This window comes from Dermacentor albipictus, chromosome 1 (genome assembly GCF_038994185.2).
Source record: "Dermacentor albipictus isolate Rhodes 1998 colony chromosome 1, USDA_Dalb.pri_finalv2, whole genome shotgun sequence".
Taxonomy (NCBI): Eukaryota; Metazoa; Arthropoda; class Arachnida; order Ixodida; family Ixodidae; genus Dermacentor; species Dermacentor albipictus.
The window spans coordinates 362802054-362826043 of NC_091821.1; the positions used below are offsets into that span (position 1 = coordinate 362802054).

The 23990-nt window shown below is 43.8% G+C and overlaps 1 protein-coding gene across 1 annotated transcript in view; it reads left to right on the top strand.

Moving 5' to 3' along the window:
* Positions 1 to 8006: 8006 nt before the first annotated feature.
* The window catches only part of Cbp80 (Nuclear cap-binding protein subunit 1), an 82717-nt gene continuing 66733 nt past the window's right edge, over positions 8007 to 23990 (top strand). The window contains exons 1-9 of the mRNA XM_065443531.1: positions 8007 to 8165; positions 8450 to 8541; positions 8686 to 8786; positions 10682 to 10766; positions 11470 to 11541; positions 11613 to 11720; positions 11887 to 11934; positions 20172 to 20245; positions 20450 to 20519. Of these exons, the coding sequence (XP_065299603.1) occupies positions 8126 to 8165; positions 8450 to 8541; positions 8686 to 8786; positions 10682 to 10766; positions 11470 to 11541; positions 11613 to 11720; positions 11887 to 11934; positions 20172 to 20245; positions 20450 to 20519 (690 nt within the window). The 5' untranslated portion in view covers positions 8007 to 8125. The remainder of the gene's footprint in view (positions 8166 to 8449; positions 8542 to 8685; positions 8787 to 10681; positions 10767 to 11469; positions 11542 to 11612; positions 11721 to 11886; positions 11935 to 20171; positions 20246 to 20449; positions 20520 to 23990) is intronic.

Sequence of the window (23990 nt, forward strand, 5' to 3'; positions counted from 1 at the left end):
TGTATAACTGACTGTTCTGGATTATGCGCTCATGAGCAGCAGTGGTAGTCTCTTGTTTAACCATTGTAGAGCTGTGGCCCAAACACTTCATCTTTAGCAAAAAGTCACTAAATGATGATTATGATGATGACTTGCTAGAAATTTTCTCATCTTATACTGTTTTTTCATTGTTACAAGATATCTTCCTGAATATTTTTTAACATCTTTACATTTAAGTTACTTCCTGTGGTGGTGAGTCAACCACCAGAATGTAAAAAAAAAAAAGATATGGAACACTATTTCGTCTCATGATTGCTTTGCCCAGAAAAGCAGTTTTGACTCACTCAGGTGGCTCACAGTGAAGTCTCTGGCATGACTTCAGAAGTAACAACATATAGATGCACATATTGGTGTAAAATGGGGGCAACACACCAAACCTGGTTAATGTCACTTGAGGAACTGGCTATTTACGTCACGAAGTTGAGCAGAAATAAGTGACTATGATCGTCGCTGTAAGTGAATAGCCCAAATGCTTCTATAAAGTTGTTCGTTTGGTTAAGAGAATCATACTCATGAAGGTATATATTTGTTGCGATGAGGATATTTAGGTATCGTTTGTTGTTCAGTTGCATAATTTTGCACAGAACAGAGCTGTTAGCCAGCGCATCTGTAGTGGCAGTACAAGTAGCTATGTGTAGCATAAGCCAATGTGTCATATGTGTGTTGTCTACAGCTGTGCAAGTGCTATCGTGGAAGGTGACTGCCATTTTCCTCTCTTGCCACCCGAGCCCTCTACCGCAGCCCCAATTCCTACTGCCTGTATCTAGCTTACCTTCTGTGATACAGTTTGGAAAATGATGAAAGGCAATGTCTACAAAAGTAGGAACTGCATATTCGGCAGGCTGTAACTTTTTTAAAAATTTTTATGCAAAACTGTTGCAGCCAAACAAGTGTGTCGCTTGCGTTAACAAAGTCTCCTTTGCAGCTGAGAACATCAATGAATTAACTGGCCATATTTTGTTTATGCAAATGATCCTATATATTTGTTTGAGGTGAATGAACACCTTTGAAGATCTTGAGCTAAATTTGAGCAAATGCATGACCTAAATGCAAAAACTGCAAAATTTACACTCGCAGTACAAGGTGGCACTGCGGGCCACCAGTGAGTTTGGAAGCACATACAGGACTCTACCAGTGAAATACAAAATGGTCATGTTATGATGGCATAGGCATCATAATAAAGTGTAATCATTTGCCTGTTATACTAACAAACTTAAAAATACTTGCTGCTGCTTTGTTCTTGTTCAGATTTAAGAAATAGGTGTTTGCCTGGTTTGTCCCAACTTCTTAATGACATCAGATGGCATATTTAGTCCGTGTCTGTGCAGCAGCTCGCTGCTTTGATTGAGGGGTGCACATATTAGCATATTTCTTTTCTTCTTTTGGACAAAACGGGATATGGAATATGCCTGAATGTTGTGGACCAAGAAATATGATACTCCTATAATATGAGGGAAAGCTTCTTTTAGATTTGTTCAAATAAAAACTTAGATCACATTAAATTGATTAAGGAGAAAACGCACCTCAGCTGGCCTTGTGCCTATTCTCTTTCGAGTTGGAATGCAAAACTTAGGCCAATAGACCACATTTCATCAGTTTCACTAAGGGCAACACTGCTGCAAATGATGTCAATAGTAGCAGTATGTAACAGAACACTGGGGAGGTGACATAAGTTAGTCACCATGCCAGTGTCACCCTCAACAATGTGTTCGTTCTGCCATGTCCATGCTGATATAAAAGATTACTTGCTAGAATGCTAAGAATTTGTGCAAAAGCGCAGGACTCTACTTGATGGACTGAAGCATTGTGTCTCCGTGCGCTGCTGTGGAGGAATTGAATTTTCCCACAAGGACACTGCAGTTTAGCAAGTGATGCTAAACTTCACCACTCGTTGAATAGGGCAGTGTTCTAAAAAAAAAACTTCAGGAGGTGGTGATGCATGCTAAACTTTACCAATTGCGTAATGCAATTGGCAGTCCCATGGGATACAGTGTGAACTGTATGCTGCAATGAAATGCATATTCATATGCATGTTTATCCCTGTTTGTAAAAGGAGACGCTTGGACGGCAATTGCCAGCATGCCTTTGCAAGGCTCTTCCTCCTCCTCCATCTTCCTCTTCCTCCTCTTCAGACAGAACAGCAACTATGGTTCAAACCACAGGTGCCGACTACTGGGGGGCTACGAGGCCCCCCCCTCCCCCAGTGATGCCAAAGCCCCCCCCCACAGACAGACCTAACGTTTCATTGCCAATGTTTTGTCACCCACATCATTCCAGGTTTCTTTTGACTTGCCTTGACCTTTTCACTTAAAATGTTATTGTAGCTAATAGGTTATTGCGTCATCGCTGGCTCAGATGTGCATGGATATTAATTCATACTTTGCTTTATTTCTGCGAATCCTGACAATAGGAGAACAAGTGCATTAGAAGTATCAGCGGTGGCTGCCTCCTCTGTATTTTCTCATTTCAACATTGTTTTAAGTTTATGCTGTAAACATCATGCACATATACAATACTGTATTTAAATATACACACAAGACAATGTTTATTATATTTTGAAAGAGAAGGAGGTAGCCAGTTAACAATTATTTCTAAAAGTATTGATAGCTTATGCCTAGTGAATGAATATGTTGCTGCATGTTCACCTCGCTTTTAAATGCTTTGCGTGCATTTTGACCCTGAAAAGAACCTGTAGACCTAAGGGACCCCTTCAGCAGAGTCTTTTATCAAGGGCATGTAAAATGCATGTGAATGATGTGTGTCTAAGTATCACTTCTCTTTCCAGCAAGCAAAACAAACGACTCATCAAAAAACATTTCTAATAATTTACAACATTTATTAGGGATGGAAACATAGTCACTTGCATGCAGAGGTCATAAATCTACAGGATGTCCCAATTAACTATCATGTAGCATGATTTAAAAAAAGCAATGTGTTACTCGAAGAAAACCTAGTGCATATTGTTTCCAGTACAGTGGAGTAGCTGGCAGTAATTCTTTTTTTTACTGAGATTTAATTACGTAATTGTAATTATCTAACTCGAGACATACTATCATGATTATCAAAGTGTTAATGAGGCATTTGTATGCACAGCCAAGGGACATCTAACTGGTATTTTCAGCGACATACTAATTGTGTGCTCATTTTTTCAGAGTGATAAAAAAACGCTGCAAAATATGGCGAATACCATGTGACTGTGCTCCCACTTAAAGCAGCACTCTCAAACTGGCTCCTTCTGAGTTAGCCAGAACGAAATGAAGGAAATAAAGAACAAAATCACCGCCCAAGCACTCTGTACAGATAGTTAAGCAGCAAAGTTGAAACGTGTTACCCCCGGTCTTTATCACTGGGTTAATCCCAACGGTTCATTAATGAACAGCTTGGTAGGTTGCCGGATCCTCGGTACGCAGTTGCTGCTTGCGCTCGGCTGCACGAACCTGTTCTTGCGCCCAGGCTGCAGCATTAGGATGGCGTAGACGAGCTTGTTCCAGGTTCTGCTCGCGGCATTGCTGATTGAAAGCTGCCTGCTCCTCAGGAGTACATATGAGGCGTGGCCTACCCATTTCAGAGCTGGAGAGAAACTGATGCGCACCCACTAAGCTGCGACGGAGAGCAGTGATGTCTCCACTTGCGCAGCCAATCGCACGCCTCTCTTTCACTTTTTTTTCTTTTTTCGTGCATTCGCATGAAGTTGCGCCGGAAGAGTTTTCGGCATGCAGGCGACAGACGGACAGATGGGCTAGCTATATACAGCTTCGCTGTAAAACATCGTGATCGAGCTAGTGCCTTATCTGCAGCGCCTCGGCTGAAATAACATGTGTTTGGTGTTAGTTGGAAGCAAGCCGTGATAGCTGTTGTCTTAGTGTAGATAAAGTGCACGTATGGTTCCTTTTTTTATTTTGCCACAAAACCTATCACTGCAAAAGCGATTTGATGTCAGTGCAAATGCTTAAAGGTGCGTTTTGTTTCATCCCAGTCGCCATGTCTTCCTCTAATGAGCAGAAGGTAAAAGTGATCCTTACCTTGGGAGCTGCAAATGACAAGAGGAAGGTCGCAAATATGTATGAGTCATGGAAGTGTGGCAAAGACCAAATGTGTCGACTATCATCAGAAATGATGGAAACCTCACACATACCAGCAGCTTCAAGAAACAGTAGCTTAGGACTCCATCTTTGAGTCGGAGCCTACACACAGACGTTCTAGCATTTATGGCCTCAAACCCTTATGCTAGCATGTGGGACGTGCCTGCCCAGGTACCAATTCCAAGTCATCAGTTTGGAGGATTCTAAACGATGGCTGTTCACCCGTACCACCTTAACCAGCATCAATGCTTGGAAGATAGGGACCTGTAGAATTGTCTAGATTTCTCCAATTGGGTCCGTACAAAACCCAATGAGCCACTGGACTTTTTGAGCAACATCATGTGCATGGATGAAGCCAATTTTCACAGAAACGCCCGGGTAAATTCGCATAATGCACACTATTGGAGTGACTACAATGCACACCGGGTAAAGCACAATCGGCACAAGTACCAGTGGTCATTCAGTGTTGGGTGTGGAATTCATGCTGGTGCTATAATCAGTCCCATCTTCTTCGATCACACACTGACTGGACAACGTTATGTGGACGAAAGCCTTGAAGGAGTGGTGGATAAGTTTCTCAGCGTAGTCCCGCTATAATGTCTTCCACTTCTGTGGTACCATCAGCCAGATGGAGCACCAGCACACAGCAGCAGCCGAGCACGAAACTGGCTGGATGCGACTTTTCATGTGTAATAGATTTCTTTCTTTGGGGTTATGTGAAAGATCGTGCTTACATGATTGAGATGGACGTCAGATTAGATCAACAAAAGGATAATGGATGTCTGCCATAGAATTCAAGCTTCGGTCATCAAGAAAGCCGCTGTAGATGTAATAAAGTGGACTCAGTACTGCATAGTTACATGTAGAAGAGACCTATTCAAACACGTACTCTAGACAGCAGTTCGTTTTTAATGGCGCTTACAAATTCATAGATAATGAGGGCACACTAAAACCTGAAGGTTTCTTTTTTCCTTTTTTTTTTTTTTCAGGCGTCTTGATTGCCAATTCGGCTCGTTTAGAAGTGGTTATTTACTTCCTTGAGCGCATTGGTTCTGCCTTTTCTCTACACATGGGTCAATTTCCGGTCTGTTTATATGGCTTTTATTTTATGCCATGAACCTGTTTCTGCAGCACCTATACAAGCTCTTGAAAACTAAAACCATCGCTTTAATTCGGCTTTGATCTGTAGCAAGTTTCTGGCACAAAATACAGCTCTGGCTGCACTCTGTCGACTTGAGCAATGCCAGGATTTTGAAACATTCTGTGCCTATTACATTGCTTTTCACGTTTTGTGCATGGTCAGAGCAGCACTTCAGCCTCGTTATCGAGGGGCTTTTGTTATAAATGTGATCAGCCGGCTTTGAGAGAGGGATCATAAGCATGACGTAGAGAGGAAGGAACAGCTTTCAAGTCGTGAAACCTGCTGTTGGTGCTCCTTCCATACCATTATCAAGAGAGAGAGAGAAAGGATGAGGGAAGACAGGGAGGTTAGGCAATGTATGTACTGGCTGGTCCCTGTACTGGGGAAAGGGCTAAAGGGAATAAAAGGAGAAAGAAGAAGAAAAAAAAGTGAGGAAAATTCACACAGTAATGTGATGCTATGCGCTACAACATTCAAAGACGGTTGCAAAATTAACAAGCCCTTAAAAACTTCAGCAAAGCCCTTAAGGCCTTGAGTACCATTATCAAGGTCATGTACTGTCTCTTCGGGTGTGCGACAGGCAGTGTAGTTGCTTTCAGTCAGCTTATTTTAGGGCACTGCTTTATGATGTGGGTGGGAATGCAGTCACGTAATAATTTTCATATTTCGTGGGGTTTGTTTGCCACTCTGAAAAAAATTGCACACAATTACTACGTCACTGAAAACCCACCAGTTAGATGACATTCGGGCGTGCCTACAAATGCCTCATTGACACTTTGATAATTAGGGCGGTATTTCTAGAATTAGATTATCAATTGCAATTGTTGAATTAAATTTCATGAGCGAAATAGTTACTTCCAGCTACTCCACCGTACTGGAAACAGTATGCACTAGGTTTTCTTCGAGTAATGCAACTGCTCTTTCTTTAAGTGCGTGACAGTTGGGGCACCCTAGCTGTATAAGTCACTCAGTAATCCAAATGAGGCCAAGCCAGATTCACTAAAAAAAAACAGCAGTCATGCGCAGGAGCGTTTATACCTGGGCTCACAGAAAAGAGAAAAAAGACCGAGAGAGGCTGCAGTTTCAGTGGAAAGACGAAGCAGTATTAGCGATAGCGAAGTATACGACAATTACATGATCGAAGGAACATTAACCCATCGGGATACATTCTAGTTCACTCTAACCGGGAGATGCCTGAGTGTTGGTGGTGGGAGAGGACTCAGGCTGTGAAATTGAACTGTCTCCTACTATGAGGTCCCGTAAGTTCTCATATAAGCTTGTCATCACTTCAGTGAACAATTCTTCGACGTCACACGAAGTTTATTCAAGTGCTATACGTGTGTGTATGTGTGGAAAGCTGGTCGGGCCCCACCCCCCGGACAAATTAAAACTTTCCGCCTATGGTTCAAACCAAGTTTTGTTGTTAAAGCTTTCCTTAAGTGCAGTGACCAACTGGTGATTTCTTTGAGATGAGTAGGCAAAAATTTGAGGGTAGACATTCTGCAATAGGAGGATAAAGAATGCACTCCTGGTATGTTGGCAAAATGTGCAATTAATATGCAGCCTGCCTTAAAATTATGGGGTTTTAACGTGCCAACACCACTTTCTGATTATGAGGCGCCGTAGTGGGGGACTCTGGAAATTTTGACAATCTGGCGTTCTTTAACGTGCACCTAAATCTAAGTACAAGCGTGTTTTCGCATTTCGCCCCCATCGAAATGCGGCCGCCGGGATTCGATCCCGCGACCTCGTGCTCAACAATGCAGCCTGCCTTGGCATTCTGCGCAAAGTGGTTGTCTTGAATACAAGTGCAGCAGAAAAGTCACAAGCACTAACGTACAGCATTTTGGCAGTGCCTCTGTGATGCTTACGGTACATCAAGATGCCATAATCCCCTTGCTTTATTTGTCTCAGTGAGCCCTTGTTCACGGTCAGCGATCTTAACAAAATTTCACACGTACACGTATTTCCGCGTACAGTCAACCGCAAAAGTTTACGGGCCGCAGCGTCTCCCAAGAAGCTGAATTTTCGCGAAGCGTGGTCACACAGCCTCGAATTAAAGGTTCCAGCATATAGTAGCCTTCGCCGCCAACACAGTGATTCATAAAATACGAAGTGTCATGCCTTAACAGTGCAGGAATTCAGATTTGAAGGGGAAACCGCATCCCGTAAACTTTGGCTGTTGACTGTACATATCCCATTCCTACAGACACTAACGAGGCAAGTTTGACGTGGGCTCTCTTTCTGTATAGATGTCAGAAAATGTGTATCATGCGCTGGACCACACGCGAGGTAGTGTGTAGGATGGGGAGTTGGTTAAATTGAAACTTTCGCTAAAACAAGGCTCGGAAACGTGTGCCTCAGTTGCCGAAATGAACAGAAGAAAGAGTAGGCCGGATTTACCACGCTTCTGCAACAAAGGCCAACTATTATGTTTCACAGGTTTATATATCGGCTGCCCCTTCCCTCCTAATCCCCATCAGCGGCCTAGAGCCGTCCCCTTCCTTAAAATAAAGGTTTTATTCATTCATTCATACATGGGCTGTCATTTATGGGGATTTCAATGTAGTTTTGGTTTCGACTGCAATCGCTGAGCTTAAAAAATGAACATTTCAGTTGTTTACGTAATATTTTATGCTTAATCTAGCCAAATTTTTAAATTGTTAATATTTTATGTAATTTATTGTGACAAGTAGACCTTGGTTGTGACCACATAGGTCGTGGTTGTAACGATCCAAATCCACCTTAGTCGATCGACAAGCCGGTTAGCCTCAATCCTCAATGGCGTCCATCGTTTCGTTCTCCTGCGTGAACGAGCTTCACTTCTAACTGCATTCAGCAGTTTAATTGCTATTGTAGAAATATGAGCCGAAGGAGAGCGTACGAAGACGACGACGAAGATGGTAAGATATGTTTTAAAAAGAGGCTGTCATCATTTCGGAGGTGGCGAGGCATTCTTATTCGGAATATCACTACTCTTTTCGCGTCGCACTTTGACGTGCCGGAGCCGGCGTGTGTTGATATTTACTGTTCACACACATCACTGTGTTTGTTCCTGCCGCACAACACTTTTTCATCATAAATGCTGGTTTTCACGTGTCTGTATCGCCTGGCAAATTCGTTGTTCAAGTTTCACATGGATTTCACGTGCATACTTGGCACCCATTCCCCGGTTCGTGATTTCTAGATTTCCGTGTGCGCAAGCGCCGAAGGGTCAGTTCGGAGCCCAGGGAAATAGAAGACCGCTTGAAGTCGTTGATCGAAAGGGTCGGGGAGAAGGTGAGTGTGAGATCAAGTGCTCTGTATATACTTTATTTCGTGCGGAACCTGAGCTATTTGTCTTCCATGTACGGTGTTCTTGAGAAAATCGGTTACGTCAACATCTGACTTCATCTCCCCCCCCCCCCCCCCCCCACTGTATAGAGCACGTCATCGCTGGAAAGCAACCTGGAAGGACTGGCGGGTGTGTTGGATGCAGACCTCCCAAGTTACAAAGGAAACATATTAAACATCTTAGTGGACTGGTACGTGCGTCGTTGGATCTGGTCGTTGGAACTGGTCTGCGTTTTCATTACGAGCTGAGGCAGTGCTGCACATTGCCGATTGCCTTGGTCAAGTCGCAACAGACCTTGTCTCTGCCAAGTTCGATTTGGAAAAGTGCTGACGGCATATTAGCACATTTGCATTTTATGGAAAAGTTAGGGGTACATGCCCTTGGGAGCTTACCGTAATGATCAGTATGAAAAGAGAAAGAAAGGGGTGAGGGTAGCCAGATGCAGACACAGAAATGGGGTGGATCACCTGACAAAATTACTTTGATGTTCTCAGGGCAGCAGTTTTGCAGCTCCCACTGGGTGCATTGTCATTCTTCATGTGTGCTTTTACAATGATGTCTGCTTATTTGCATGTGCACTCACAAATGTCTTTTATGTTGACCTGCCTGACACTTTTTTTTTCTCCATTGCGGCAAGCTGTACAGTCCATGTACTCATAGGCTCAGCACAATAATTCTTAATTTGTAAGCCATCTGTAATATGTGAGGAGCCAATTGAACTGATTTTTGTTGCTTTAATTGTGTGTGCACATGGTGGCTGACACTTAAAAGTGTACCAACATCTTATTTTTGCTGTCAGTCATTTAATTGAACTCATGTTTAGCTTTGCCTTGACCGCAGTGGAGTGGAAGTAAAATTTCACAACGTTTTTAAGTTTGGGAAGGTGATATTATATGTTATGCATTTCTGAAGGTTCTCATGTACTCATAGAGATCAAAGGCTTATTGCTTTATAAGATTTCAGTTGATGTCGGAAATATAAATTAACTTGCCTTTGTGCCTGGATGTTGACTCATTGTACTGAAAGTATGTCACATGTATCAGTACATAACACTTCCCTAGCTTCTTTGCACATGCGCAGGCCTTTCACAGTATTGTTACTAACCTTAAAACGTGTGCTTGATAGTTTTGCATGCACAGCTTGAAAATTTGACTGATTTTCTTTATTGGCTCATTTTATTTGGTAGCATGTTGGATTTATAGGTACACTTTCACAAAACATCTTGTCACCTTGCTTTCCTTCCTGAGGCATGCACAATAACCAAGAGTATGTGACTGCGGATATTAAAATTTTCTGGTGACACTTCTGGGCTGCACACTTTTGTAGGTGCCATGATGCCGTCACTCATTGGCATGAATGCCTAAGCATACAAGTATTGGAAAAATGAATCACTTGTATTTGTTGAGTTATAATTTATTTGTGCCCTCACCGTTGCTCAGGAGGAATAGCCAAACGGTAGCAGAATCATTGTGAAAATTATGGAATCGTTATTTAATTTTACGTCCTGTCAGTTCATAGCTCATTGAGCACAGAATACTAAGTACCAGTAGTAAACTTCTTGTGATGCTAATTCCATGCATTTTCATTCTATATGTTGTAGCCCTTTTTTCTTTCTGTGTCTTCGTGTGCAATGTCATGGAACATTATTGGCCACTGGCTGGAAAAAATGACCCATCGTGGTTGCTTAGGGGATTTGGTGTTGTGTTGCGAAGCACGAGGTCACGGGATCAAGGCCCGGCCATGGTGGCCGCATTTCGATGGCGATGAAATGCAAAAACACTCATGCACTTAGATTTAGGTGCATGTTAAAGAATCCCAGCTGGTAAAAATTAATCGGGAGTCCCGCACTACAGCATGCTTTATAATCAGATTGTGGTTTTGCCACATAAAACTCTATACGTAATAAAATTTAATAGTTTAACTGAAGTGAATACAGTGCAAGACAGATAAAGGAATGCACAGTACTGAGTTGTCATGGTGATGCTTCATTGTCATGTCACACATTATTTGCTTCACTCTCACACCACCAACAAATGCAAAACTATGTGTTGTCATACCAGTGATCCTGTGTTCCTATTTTTGCAGTGCCATCTTCATGCCAGAGAAGACAACCATCTACACAACGCTCATTGGCCTGCTCAATGCACGCAATTACAACTTCGGTGGCGAGGTTAGTTTTAACTGGCAGGAAGCCCAGAGAAACTTTAGCAACATTGACAAATTCATCCTTATGCAGCAGCGGCAGCTAACTGAAATTAGTGACAACAGTAACAATCAAGTGCCCATATAGGCCAGCAAAAATTTACATGCAATTTGATGTTGTGAATTAATACATAATTATAATGCAAAACTTTATCTTGTAACCTGGGCCCAGCCCTGTAATGCCCTATGTGTAATATAACCTAAGTTATTGTGAAACCTCAAACTTGTGATCTAAGCACAGGAAACTTAACGCAGATTCAATAGTAGTGTTTTTTTATATGCAGGAGAGTTTAGTTGTGGCTAGTTTGGCAAACCAATTGCTAGTTAAATTATCACTGTACTAATCAAGTTATAGAACAGTTTATTGTTTTTGTAGCAATACACTTCTTATGACCATAAATAAAAGTGAGCAGGTTATTCTATTTTTCCTTCATCTGTGGCCATGTGTGGGCATTACAGGGTGTTTAATTAGCTCAGCAAACCAAAGTGACACATGTTTGTTAGGAACGTGCATAGCAGTTGAGGACATTACAAGGTTACTGTTGCACTCATGGGGCTAAGGTGAGCAGGCTGCATGTTGAGACCCCTGGTCCTTACCTTGCTGCCATTTGCTATGTAGAGCCGAGCTGATCAAGCATGTGTTTTGAAAAGCTATATTGTGTACTATGCAGCTTGTGGAGCTGTTGGTGAAGAATTACAAGGAGCGGCTCAAAGAGTGCAAGTTTGAAGATGCAAGGATCATTGTAAGTTTCAGCTGGCAGATGTCTCGTAAGTCATTGCTGCAAGAAATATAACATCATGTTTGTTGTTCCAGGTGCGAGTCTTTGCGGACCTCGTTAACTGCCACGTCATTTCTGTTGGCTCGGTGGTCAGTCTCTTTGAAAGCATGCTTGAGGTCACCCTCGAGGAGAATGTACCACAGGTGAGCCCAGCGATATGGCTCCATGTGCTTTTGTGGCACCTGTATCATGTCGAGCATTGTTTACTGGAAAGAAAGCTAGCCGACTTGTGAGTTTTTGAACATGTCATAACTTCCATATCCTGTTGGTACTCACTGTTCAGATTCTGCTTCACATTTTAATCTACAGGTTCGCTCTGACTGGTATGTCTATGCTGTGCTGACTGCATTACCTTGGGTGAGTAATGGTGTTTATATGCATGTGCTGTTGCTGAACATGTCTGTTTAAAGTCTGCTTCTATGAATGTTGAAATCATGCTATATGCTGCTCACTTTGATGTTAAGTTCATCCCAGAGTATTGAAGAATTTGTGCATGTACAGTTATAAGAGCAACGACACAAAATGTTGTCAATTTTCTTGCTTTTTTAGGTATCTACCAATTTCACAATCACAATATGTTGCCATAATTTTATGAATGCATAACAAATCAGTGTTGGGAAGGCTTCTTCATTACACCATGAAAATGAGAGGTGGGGGTCACATGGTATCAGAAACCACTGATAAGCATGTCAGCCAGCTCAGTGCAATGTTAGCTGGCTACACCATGATCATCTTGCCACAATCTAAGCATGTTAGGGACTCTGTGGGATAGTATAAGGGCAGCATTTGCAGAGGGGTTAGTCTGCCATTCATGTCAGAACTGCACATAGCACATTTACAAAGGAGCAGTAAGCATGTTTGTGCACTTCTTAAATCAATTGCTCTGTTGCTGCCTATCATTTGTGTGTGAAGGCTTTCTTTGTACAGAAAGAAAGAAAAGACGCTTCACTTGAAAGTTATCCAGTTTACATCACTGTCTGCATCGAACTGAATCAATTAAGCAAGAACAAACGACAAACAAGAACTATGACTTTGCTACAACTTCATCCTGCAGTTTCTACTTGTTTAGCTCATTGCAGCAATTTTACAGAAAATCTTAATGAGTGCAGTGTATTTTAAGCCATATCACGAGTGTCATATTTTATCTACGGTTAGTGCAATGAAACAGAATGTCAAGCAGAAAAAACAAAGCAGTGGCTTCGAAAAGGGATCTTGCAGGACCTCTTCTTTAGGACAAATTGTAAGGAAAAGGTGGTTTGGGATCGGAAAGCTGATTTACTGGGCGTGTTAATATTTCATTTTTGAGGCAAGCAGCATTGAAGAAAGCACGACAGAAAAAAAAGACAGACATGACACTATTAACTGAATGATTTTGTCAAAATTACACTAGTAAATATCACTTAAAAATAAACGTTCGGCAGAGACACTAACGTGGGGGAATGCGAAAGGATTGTGGTCCCTTTGGTGAAAAGTTTGGTGCCGTCTGCACGTTCCTTGTCCGCGTAAGCTCTAGCCTGCATTCTAACTGCACCTCCGTAAGGCCAGATTGCAATGCCTTATGTTGACAGTTTTTTGTGATCACCTTTGAAAAAATGCCAGAAACACCGTCTGCCATAGATGCCAACTGAGTTAGACTGCAAGACACTTCCAAGCAATACCTTCTTTACCACACTTATAGGGGTCCAGGCAGCTGGCCATGTTCTCTACGCATTTCCTCAGTGATAAAAACAAGTTACCATACTGCCGCCATATATAACCTGCACCCCCTAATAACAACAGCCCTGAAAGAAAAAAGAAAATGCGTGTGTAACTCGCTGAAATAACTGCATACAACAATGCCCAAATTTTTGCAAAAACAGTCTCCATTCGTGGATGCACGACTCGTCCACATTGCGTCTTTGGCGAGTGGCTCTGTTTCGCCCCACTTCGGTGATGCTGATAAAGTTGGGTTCGCACAACGGTTATGATTGTGGTTGAATCAGACACGTAACATGTGACACTTCGCAGCTAGCATTCACACGACAGCGGATGACAGTGCAGACGGAGCAGCCTCACATGGGCAACCGTGACAGAGCAAACGCAACTAAGCCAAAAATCCCAATGCTGATTTGGCTTTCTGCCGTATTGAGAAGTGCTTCATGCAAACCGAGGGAGCGCTGCGGGAATGAGTACTGTACGAGTTTGCCTGCTCCATGTGCACTACAGTCGCCGACTAATTTTTCGGACTCCAAAAATATGGACATGCTCGATTACTCGGTCTGCTTTGCGGCCCCGCCATTCTCCCCATAGACCATAATGTACAACAACTGCCGAAAGTTCGGACACCTTTCAACCTCTCGTCTGATTTTTCAGACACTCCTTGAGCCAATTCGATCGAGAGCACCGTGCACCGACTGAGACCGCTGCATGGTTCAACTTGCTGAATGCCATTTTTGTATTGAATGGAGCCTCCTTGCTGCCCCATGAAGTGGCGCTACTGCAAATCCCCGCTCATCATCATCGTTTCTGCCTGGTTCGTGGCTACAGCAGTTCCGGGCTCAGCTTAGTAAGCCATATGTCAATCCAGCAGCTGATTTGTTTCTTCCTGCACGACACTGCGAATAGGCCACGTTTTTCGTTTGTGCAACTGGTGTCGGCGTGACGGCATGGTGATGCTTGCTTTGTGTGCTGTGTCAAGGTTGCGGTGATCCAACGCGGCATGCAAAAACATTGCGTCAACTGTCTAATGGCACAGACAGCGCTGGGGAATGCCGGCAAGTGGGTGCCGGGAGGCCTAGGATTCGTCACCTGCCGGTGTGCTCCCTGCTGACGCTGAAAATGTTCTGCCGAGACCTGCGCAGTGGTTGCATTACGATTCCGGACATCATCTCATTTGAGTTTCACAGGTGCTGACACTGCTGTACTGACATGCGCAGAACTCGGCGACAGCGAGATCATTCATCAGGTTTCTGCTGCACCACCGGACGATGAGTCGGAAGATGACGTACCATGTGCTACGCTGCCGTCTCATGCAGAGCGTGTACAAGCAGTGACTGTGCTTTCAGCCACCTATAGTGACCATACGACCCTCTCTGAGATTCAGGCTTATCTGATTGCGTGTAACCGGAACAGCGTGCAACGGTGCATTCACGATTTCTTCAAGCCTACTGCCGAGCCAAAATAAGTGCATGGAAATTAAGCATTTTTTTTTTCTTAATCTGCTTTTTCAGACACCTGTTTATTCAGACATTTCTGCAGTCCCCGTGAGATCTGAAGAGTAAATGGTTGGCGACTGTATTCGCTAACTACTAAACACAAAATGATACCCGTAAGAAGAAGGAGAATGGGCGACCATGACAGAGGGGTAAAGGGAGCATCAACACGCGGGGGTGGGGCGACGGTCAGGTTACCTAGAAGATAATGAAACTGAATCGCAGAGAACCTTTCCCTTTGCTGTCTACACAATTGTGCACAGTAGCAGAGTGCATCAATAGCAAAAGCACTGATGAAAGTAATGGTATTTAAAATGTGTTTCATACATCTTGAAACACTTATTATTGGAACTGTGCTGCAATTTTGAATAATATGCAGAATGTTTTAGTGAAATGAGCGGGAAGGTGGATGGCTGGGTGTTCTTACTCTGGTGCAGAATAGGAGGAGAGGTTAGAATATAGCATATAGTGGCAAGTGCATCGTCACAAGGGGAAGACTAAGCCGAAACATCTTGGTTGTTGGTGAGGAGCTGGGTCAAAGGGGCGATGATGGAGGCAAAGTTGCGTATGAATCTATTAAAATACGAACAAAGGCCAATAAAGCTGCAGAGTTGTTTCATTGAAGTCAGCCTGTGAAACTCGGTGACTGATCGAAGCTTTGCAGAATTAAGAACACCTTCCTTGCATACCACATGGCCTAAGATGGTAAGCCGGTGTGCAGCAAAATGGCACTATGTGCTACAGCCTAGCATCTGTAATGCCAATGAGGACAATTGCGAGGGGGTGAGATCCGAATCAAAGTCCCTCGAAAAGACTCCGTCATCTAGATAACAAAGGCAGATGTATAATCTCAGCCCCCGAAGTATGTGGTCAATGAGGCAGTTGAAAGTGGCAGGTGCATTAAAAAGGCTGAATGGCATCACGCTGAATGGAACTTCCATATTTCTGATGGAATATGGGAGGTTTGGGCCAGGACCACTGACCAAGGAATGCAATCGACACCCAAGTGCACACACAACACAGAATCTATATTAACAGGACCTAATACACACTTGACGCAAAACATACAATTAGAGGTATTATAACTAATACAGGTCGTCCTGTGGCTGCTACTACAATGTCTGTCTTAGAATGTAAATAGTCTCTCATGGTGCGTTCCTTTGTGTTTAGCCGTTGACGCATCGAGGCCATTGTCGGTCCTGAAGGATCGGCTGGCGTGTGGACAACATCAACATGGGCCTACTCGTGGCATCACGGAACGTGCATTCGCTGCAGTGACTGATGATGGCCACGGTAGCCAACATAGCCACGGTAGCCGCACAGTAGATCCAGCTACTGCTCTCGCCTCTGGCAGAAATACTGGTCTTCGCAGTGGCCTGGGAAAGCAGCCACCTCTCCCATTTCCCAGGACCAGTTGCCCAGCAGGAACACAGGCCCTTGGCATCCGAGAACGACGTAGTGGTGGATTCGGGGTTCTCTGGACTGAGCGCCCAGTGAGAACCAGCTGGCCGAGCAGCATGGAACACCGGCAAGCGCCATTCGAGCTCAACACTTCGTCGTCGCCCCCGCACAGCGAAGACGGCATTGTTTCTGTTTTCTACGTGCTTCTGTACATATCATGATAATAACCCATCGGGAGTTAGAAATGCAGTTTTGGGGCGGTCAGCTTCATCCATAAGAACTTGCCAATACCCTGGTCGAAGATCCAAGGATGAGAAAAACTCTGCTCCTTGCAAGCATTCGAGGGTGTCATAGATTTGGGGTAGGGGATAAACATTTTTGCATGTGATTTTATTTAGGTGCTGATAGTCAACACAGAACCTGATGCTACTGTCCTTTTTCTTCACCAGTACAACTGGGGAAGCCCAAGGTCTGTGCGAGGGCTGTATCAAGCCACGTTGAAGCATATTGTTCTCCTGGTCGTCAATGACACAGCGTTGTGCATGCGAGACTCAATATGGGCGCTGGCACAGAGGTGCAGGCATGGGTGCCTATGTCGATGTGGTGAATAATGGCAGATGTGCGACCCAAAGAAGGTTGTTGATTGTCAAAATAAGTTTGAAAATGGTTGAGGAGCTCCAAGAGTTGGGTGCGCTGGTTATCAGAGAGCTGAAAATCTATTGACAGATTGAAGACATCTGAAGATGACGAAGCAGGTGAAGTAGCAGGGGTAATGCTGGCGACAGGTAGGTCAGCCATGTCATCAGGCATTTGAAGAGGATAAATGGAGTCAGTGTCCTCAAGTCGACCCAGACATTCAATACAGAATAAAGTTGCTGATGAAGGTAACCAATTCATAACATAAATTGCACCGCAAAAGTTTTAGTTGTGAGAATGGCAAAAGGAAGGAGCAAGTTATTGCGAGAGGCGAAGGCTTTGGAGTGTGAAAACATAGCAGTAGCATGGGCAGTGGAGTCATAAGAGAGAGGCACAAGAGCGGAAGAGAAAGTTGGTATGTCAGTGTCTGCAGCGACGACCACTTGGGCAAAAGGAGAGAAATGTGGCTCAGATGGGGCATCATACATTGGCCATAATGCAGGTTTGGCATGCGCACAGTCCATAACGGCATGATGTGTAAAAAGGAAGTTCCAGCTCAGAATGACCGTGTGAACATGGTGAAAAGGCCACAAGTTCAACCGCACATGAAACATTGTGAATGACAAGCTGAGCCATGCACGACACAGAAGGCTGGACGTGGTGTGCGGTTGCCGTACACAGGAAGACGGAAGAAAGTGGAGTGATAATCTTTCTCAACTTGCAACATAGTTCAGCACAGAGGCAGAAGCTCTGGTATCAACAAGCGCTTGTATAGCAACATCCTTAATGTACACGTTGGTTTTGTTAGCTGGACAAAACTGAGCCCTTGAAATATTTTTACACGAGCACAATTCTTGCCTCCGGTACTGCGATGGTGAGTTTTCCGCTTTGACGGGCTGGACTCGGAGCATAAAAGAAAGTGAACGGTGACGTGGGGATGGCTACTCGTGTGTGCCGAAGGCACGTTGACCCAACGAGATAGAATGAAGCGCTGAACTAGACAAAACCGGGCTTGGTGGGGGTTCAGGATGAGCACAGCCCTAAATTCGATCATCATTACCTATCTGGAAGTTAAGACGATGGCAAAAGCGGGCTACATGGCCTGGAAGATAGCAGAAATAACATATACGCCTGTTGTCAACTATGCGCCAAGGGTTGGCAGGTATTGGAGTGCAATGCAGAAAAGAGCGGAGCTGGACGTCCAGGTGGCTGCGCCGTGTAGGAGGCGTTGGGTGATTGCTTGGGAACTGTGGTGAATGAAGCTCGAGGCCTGGCTGTGATGTCAGCGTAGGGCAGAAGCGCAGAGACAGGCAGCTGCTGTTGAGTATTAGGCATTGGGTATTGGCAGCATCTTGGAAACTTGCTGTTTGGTTACCTGTCGAAGCACTGGGGCAAGCGATTGCATAGGCTCCGAAATGACGGGCACAAGGGTCAATTGTTATTCCACTTCCTTGCGAACAAACTGCTGTATTTGCTTCAGTAAGGAAGTGTGGTCACTTGAAACATCACCCACAGCAAGAGCCGAAATGCTTGCCATGGTAAAGTAGTATGACCGTTTGAAGGATTTTAAAAACGAGCATGTGGAAGGCATTGTCCTCAATCACCTTCATTATGTGCCTGATTTTTTTCATATTCTGACATGGCGGAGTTGATGCGAATGTATGCTGTAAAGTTTTCACACCACATACTTAGATTTAGGTGCACATTAAAAAACACCAGGTGGTCCACTGCTCCAGAGTGCCCCACTATGGTGTGCCTCATAATCAGATTGTGGTTTTGGCACATAAAACTCCATAATTTAATTTTTTTAAAGTTTTCGCCTGATTGCTAGGCGTGACTATGCAAGCGCTGTTCTGCGTGAAGCTTGCACACAGCAGGTTGGCTGAATACTTCCACGAAGCTTGTCTTAAAAAATGACAATGTTTAGTTTGGCGGCATCATCCCACTTGTTGTTTGCACTGGCTTGTTCATAGGATGATAGCCAGTTCTCTACGTCATGGTCGTCGGTGCCGCTGAACGTAACCGGGTCACGCTATCTGGGAACGCCAGAACAAATGACAGCCACGGAGTGAGGTAGCCTCTTGTAGTCACACGTCGTCAAGCATAGTAGAGGCTGGTGGTAGAATCTGGGTACGGAGTTCCATGGTGAAGAGGGAAACCAGCAACTGCACCAAATTCAAGTACACGTTTAGGTGTAGTCGTGATTTACCACAGGGAACAACGGGGAACGAAAGCGCTCTGATCAATGGCCAAGCAGGCCGAGCAGGAGCATCAACAACAGTCTTCTTTTACGTGTTTTGCTGGTGTTCGTATGTGTCACTACATACTTAAATACCCTGTTGGAAAAATGTACGTCATAAGGAGCACAATTACTTTAATAAAGCAATTTTTCTATGCCTACTTTTCTAACCATTAGGTAGGCACAAAATGGCAAAGTATTGCTATCTAGCAGATTTGCATGATGATGATTACATGATGTGCATCCAGATACACCTACCTCACAACCATGCAGCATGGCAGATGCCCTATCAACACATAATTGACCCGACTTGTATGTAGAAACATTCGTTTAATCTCTCATGCCACCTTGTTTTTTTACCTAAAAAGCACCCTCGTGCCTGAACGCACAGGGCGCAGCCATGTTATTTACAGTAAATAAATAGGTTAGATGAAGGGAATCGAACAGCACAAAAGACAGGACGTATAGTGTAGACAAGAATCCTATATTTAGACTGTTTGATTCCCTTAAACATGCACCAACCAGCCCAGTTCAGCACACTCCTGCAGATTGGGTAGATGATGGTTAGCCCTTCAGGGAAGCTTTATCATCTATTAACTTATTGTTGTGACAGCACACAGCCTGGCCAATGTAGTATTTCTCGCGTGATAGAGGAATATTATAAATGATACCTGTCTTGTATATATACTATTTGATGATTACCTCACGGTGCTCAGTGCTGCTTCAACCCATTTGTCCATAGCGGTGCATGACTTGCTCAACTTGTCCTTTGCCGTAAATGTGACACCAAAACTATACCTTGCCCAACTTTGATCTTTATTTTGATGTATGGTATTTTCTTATTTGCTACATGTCTGTTTGGGTAGCATTTATTGGTGTTATCTCAATAATATTCTTCAATTGATAGCGCTGTGTCCGTCTGTTCTTTCTTTTCTAAGTCCGTCTATTCACACTTTGCTTGCCTCAAGAGGCGCAATGTATTGTAGGTTTAATAAAACAGGATTTTTCTGCCTCAGATTTTTTTTTTCTCAGCAAGGAAATGAAGGTATGTATTGTGCCGTGAAGCTCCCATTGTAAAACAGTAAGCATAAATCTGCCACTTGGTGATCATTGTGTTTGTAATCCAGGTGGGACGAGAGCTTTATGAGAAAAAGGACCAGGAACTGGACCGGCTTATGCGCCACATTGATGACTACATCAGGTATGTGGGCTGGAAACTGCAGTTTGACAGATAGTGTTCAGCAACACCTTTGTTCTTATGTAATAGAAGAGGCAGTGATAACCCTTATTTGCGCAATTCAACATAGTGTTGTTTCTGTTGTGCAGCTTCTGAATGCAGAATTCAGTGCATTTGTTCCTGCTAATTAATGTTCTCGCACTTCTACTTGTGCATGTTTGTGAACAGCAAGCGGCAGAAAAGGCATGCCCCAGCACTGCGTGTTTGGCAGGCCCAAGTTCCCCATGCCCAGGAAGAGGTGAGTGGTGCTCCTGTGCCTTGAAACTCAATTTTAAAAATAAGATTAAGTGTGCAGATTTGACTTCTGTTCGTTGTGAATCAGGCAAGCAGGCTTTGAGTGCTCGGGCCATTGGCCACCCATAGCACCAATTGCCATTTTATTTATTAGCATTTTCTTTGTTTTGTTTGTTCTTTCCTTGTAAGTGACAATAGCAACTTTGTTGCCTTTATTATTCCGGTGTGCAGCGTCAAAGTTATGTACAAATGAGCTGGTGAAAATGGAAATACATTCGACTTCCACTAATTCGGCCCCAATGGCATTGACAATATTAGTTGAATTAATCCAGCGGGTTGAAATAAACAAAAGACAGAAAACATACTGAAATGCACCATTGATTCATCTGGCAGTATTTGCCCTGATTCTAACATTCCCCTAAGTTGAACTTGCACCCACTTATTGGTTCGAAGCAGAAAACTAACGTAGAAATGACATTAGAGCTCCTAAATAAAGTCAAAGTGAAACATCAACATGATTTTCTAGCAAAAAAAATGTTGCATGGCTCAAATTCTGGCAATAAGAAAAAAATGAAACCAGCAAACTTTACCTTCACAGAATGAGCATGAGGTGTCCATCGTCATCCTTCTTGGACCAGCAATTTATCGTGGTCCATGAAGAACCACACGTCACCCTCCATGTGGTCCGTAGCACTAAAGACGAGCACTATCCTCACTTTCATGTTGCAAAAAGTTAGTGTGGAAGGTGCAAAGCTCATCTCCTCACTGATAAGCCCTCGCAACGGCGAGGCCCTCACACCTTCCTTCCTAGGGCAGCAGCAGCATGAGATGTGTGTTTTCATCCCTCTAGACTTGGTTTTCACTGCCACATGCAGATTTCAGTTATTTTGTTACCAATGGACATCCAGAATGTGCCATTTCATGCTGCTTCCGCTTATTATTTGACATTCTTGTGACAAATTTTGCTTCGCTTTAGCCAGTTGTGTCGACTCCAGATTTTTGGTTTATTATATAAGCAGAATACTCACTGAAGTAAAGCATGGCAAACCAATGTTTACACTTTGTTATATCCACTCATTTGTTTTATTCGTGTTCATTATGTCAAAGTTTGAACATATAGCAATATATCCAAGGACACCTGAGCATTTCTTATGATTTGTGAATGTGAAATCATCAATGTCCATTTGAACGCTGAGCGGTCCTTCGAGTTATGAACTCCTCTTGGCCAAGCGAGCACATTGAAACACTTGGTGCCTGTTAACGCGATAGCGTTAAGAAGCTCGTGTCCCAGAGAGTCTGGTGTCGACGTCGAATGTTGTTTCGGCAAAATGATTTTAGAACCATCTATACTCACGCTCTCCATGTGATGCAAGGGATTTACTGAATGAATTGAATTTTTCAAGCTAAAATACCTGGAAAAATCGTAAACTGTGACTTACACACAACCTACAGACATGATAGCTCTCAGATTGTAATTTGACTATATCAGAAAACATAATTCTGTTATGCGAAAACTCATAGAAACCCCTTTTCTAGCGTTTCTGTCATTCACAAACCAGCCGCCGCGTCTATCAGTTGCGCACGCCGGCGTGCAGGTGTCTTGGCGGCCTCGGAGTGGCACGACTGGTTCCTTGCAATACCTCCCGCTGGCATTCGCCTCAGTTGCATCACGGCCCATGCAAAAGACCGCGTTTCGACCAGAAATCCCGCCTTCGTGCATAATGTTCACGGCTAGCATTTACTAGTAAACATTACAGTCACATACGCTCCAATTGCCTGGAAGTGTGAGAAGCAGTCAGGGAACTTTGAATGCTACTGTATTCCACTCTTAAAGGGGAAGCTTAGGCATCCTCCAAATCTTTTAATTTGGCGTTACCAAGGTGCAGTTAGAACGAAGGTGAGAGATTGTGCGAACAAGGAATGCGCGGATAACACAGGCTTCCGAAAGCGAGAGTGAGGGTGATTTGGCATCTTGGCAATGGCCTCTCCCATTATGCAACACCTGGCGGAGTACTGCGACAGCAGCTGTTCCCTTTTGCCCGTTCTGCTCCGTCAAGGCGCACTCATGCCGTGGCGTAGTCGTGCCATGACATTGAAGCCAATTAGAACTCCGTCGAAGTGCGCTTCTGATAGGGCACTGCAGCCAATGGAAATTTAGGTGCTGCTGCAGACGTGGGACACTGGCTTTTACAGCGAAGCTGTCTATGGCTGGGATCCCAGGATTTCGTCGTGGCGTGACGTTGACAGAAATCTATCATAATCTGTGGTGGCATTTATCATCATCATTGATGTATACCCCCAAATGCTATGGCTCGTACCCCCGTAAGGCAGAGGCTACAAGCACTCAGAAAAGTGAAGCGAATAATGCATACATTCTTTGGAATCATGCATACAACGTACAGAATAGCATGCGTTTCAATAAAGAACAAGCTCACAAAAAGCATCCAAATCACATAATTGATGATAAAGCACATCTGCGCCTACATGCAATGCAAAGCACATAACGTTCCCTGCATACGTTTCACGGTTAAGATTACTGCTGCACAAGCTTCTGTGGCGACGGCAGCTTGACTGTAGCATACGAAGCAGGGAGTGACATAACTACGCTTTTGTATGTAAAAGAATGAACCCGCCTAGCAGCTGATTTGTGTTGTGACAGTGCTATGGAAAGGCTACATATAATGAGGACTCCTGAAGAGCAGCGTTCATATGAGGCATAATAAATTTCTCTTCTCTCTGGTCCGCTCTTTGTAGGTGCATGAAGTAGAGGCATAAGCCAAGCCACATGCCGTCGAAATGTCTTAGGCTAATAATTAGGTAAAGTGCTTGTGAATGTTGCTACACTGAATAATTTCAACTTACGTCACAATAGGTAATCGCTCTAGTTGTTGTTTATACCTTCGCTGTCCAACCACCTTCACAACGTGGATTGGAGACCATTTTTCGCTCAATGAACCATTTGACACTTTTGCATCAAAAGGTCATTCTCACTGTGATCGGAATCTTGGTAAGCCAGAAGAGACACAAAAACAAGAAATTGTTAGTGACCCCACCTTAGAGTTTCCGCACCGGTTTCCCATAGCGTTATGGACTTTCATGTTCATTCTGTGGTAGGTAAGTTCATGTTTGTGGAGAACTACAGCTGCACGGACGAAACTTAGGCAGTACTGGGCTGCTAATAGGAAACTAAAATGTTCAAGCTTTGCGAGTGTTTCAGGGGTGCAAGATTGACATTTTTGTTTGTTTTATGAAATAATGGCAGTTTTAAAGAAATACAAGTGTGAACCAGCCCACCATCATTTCCTGTTCTTTCAGCCATGTGCATGTGTTCTTTGCTTGCTATCTCTGAAAAGCATGGTTACCCTACATTGAACTCGTAACTTTGAAGGTTTACAGCACAGTGCTCAAGTTAGCATTATAGCTGTGCTCTTGCTGGATACGTATCCATTCAGTCTTCCTACTTCTACAATGGCTA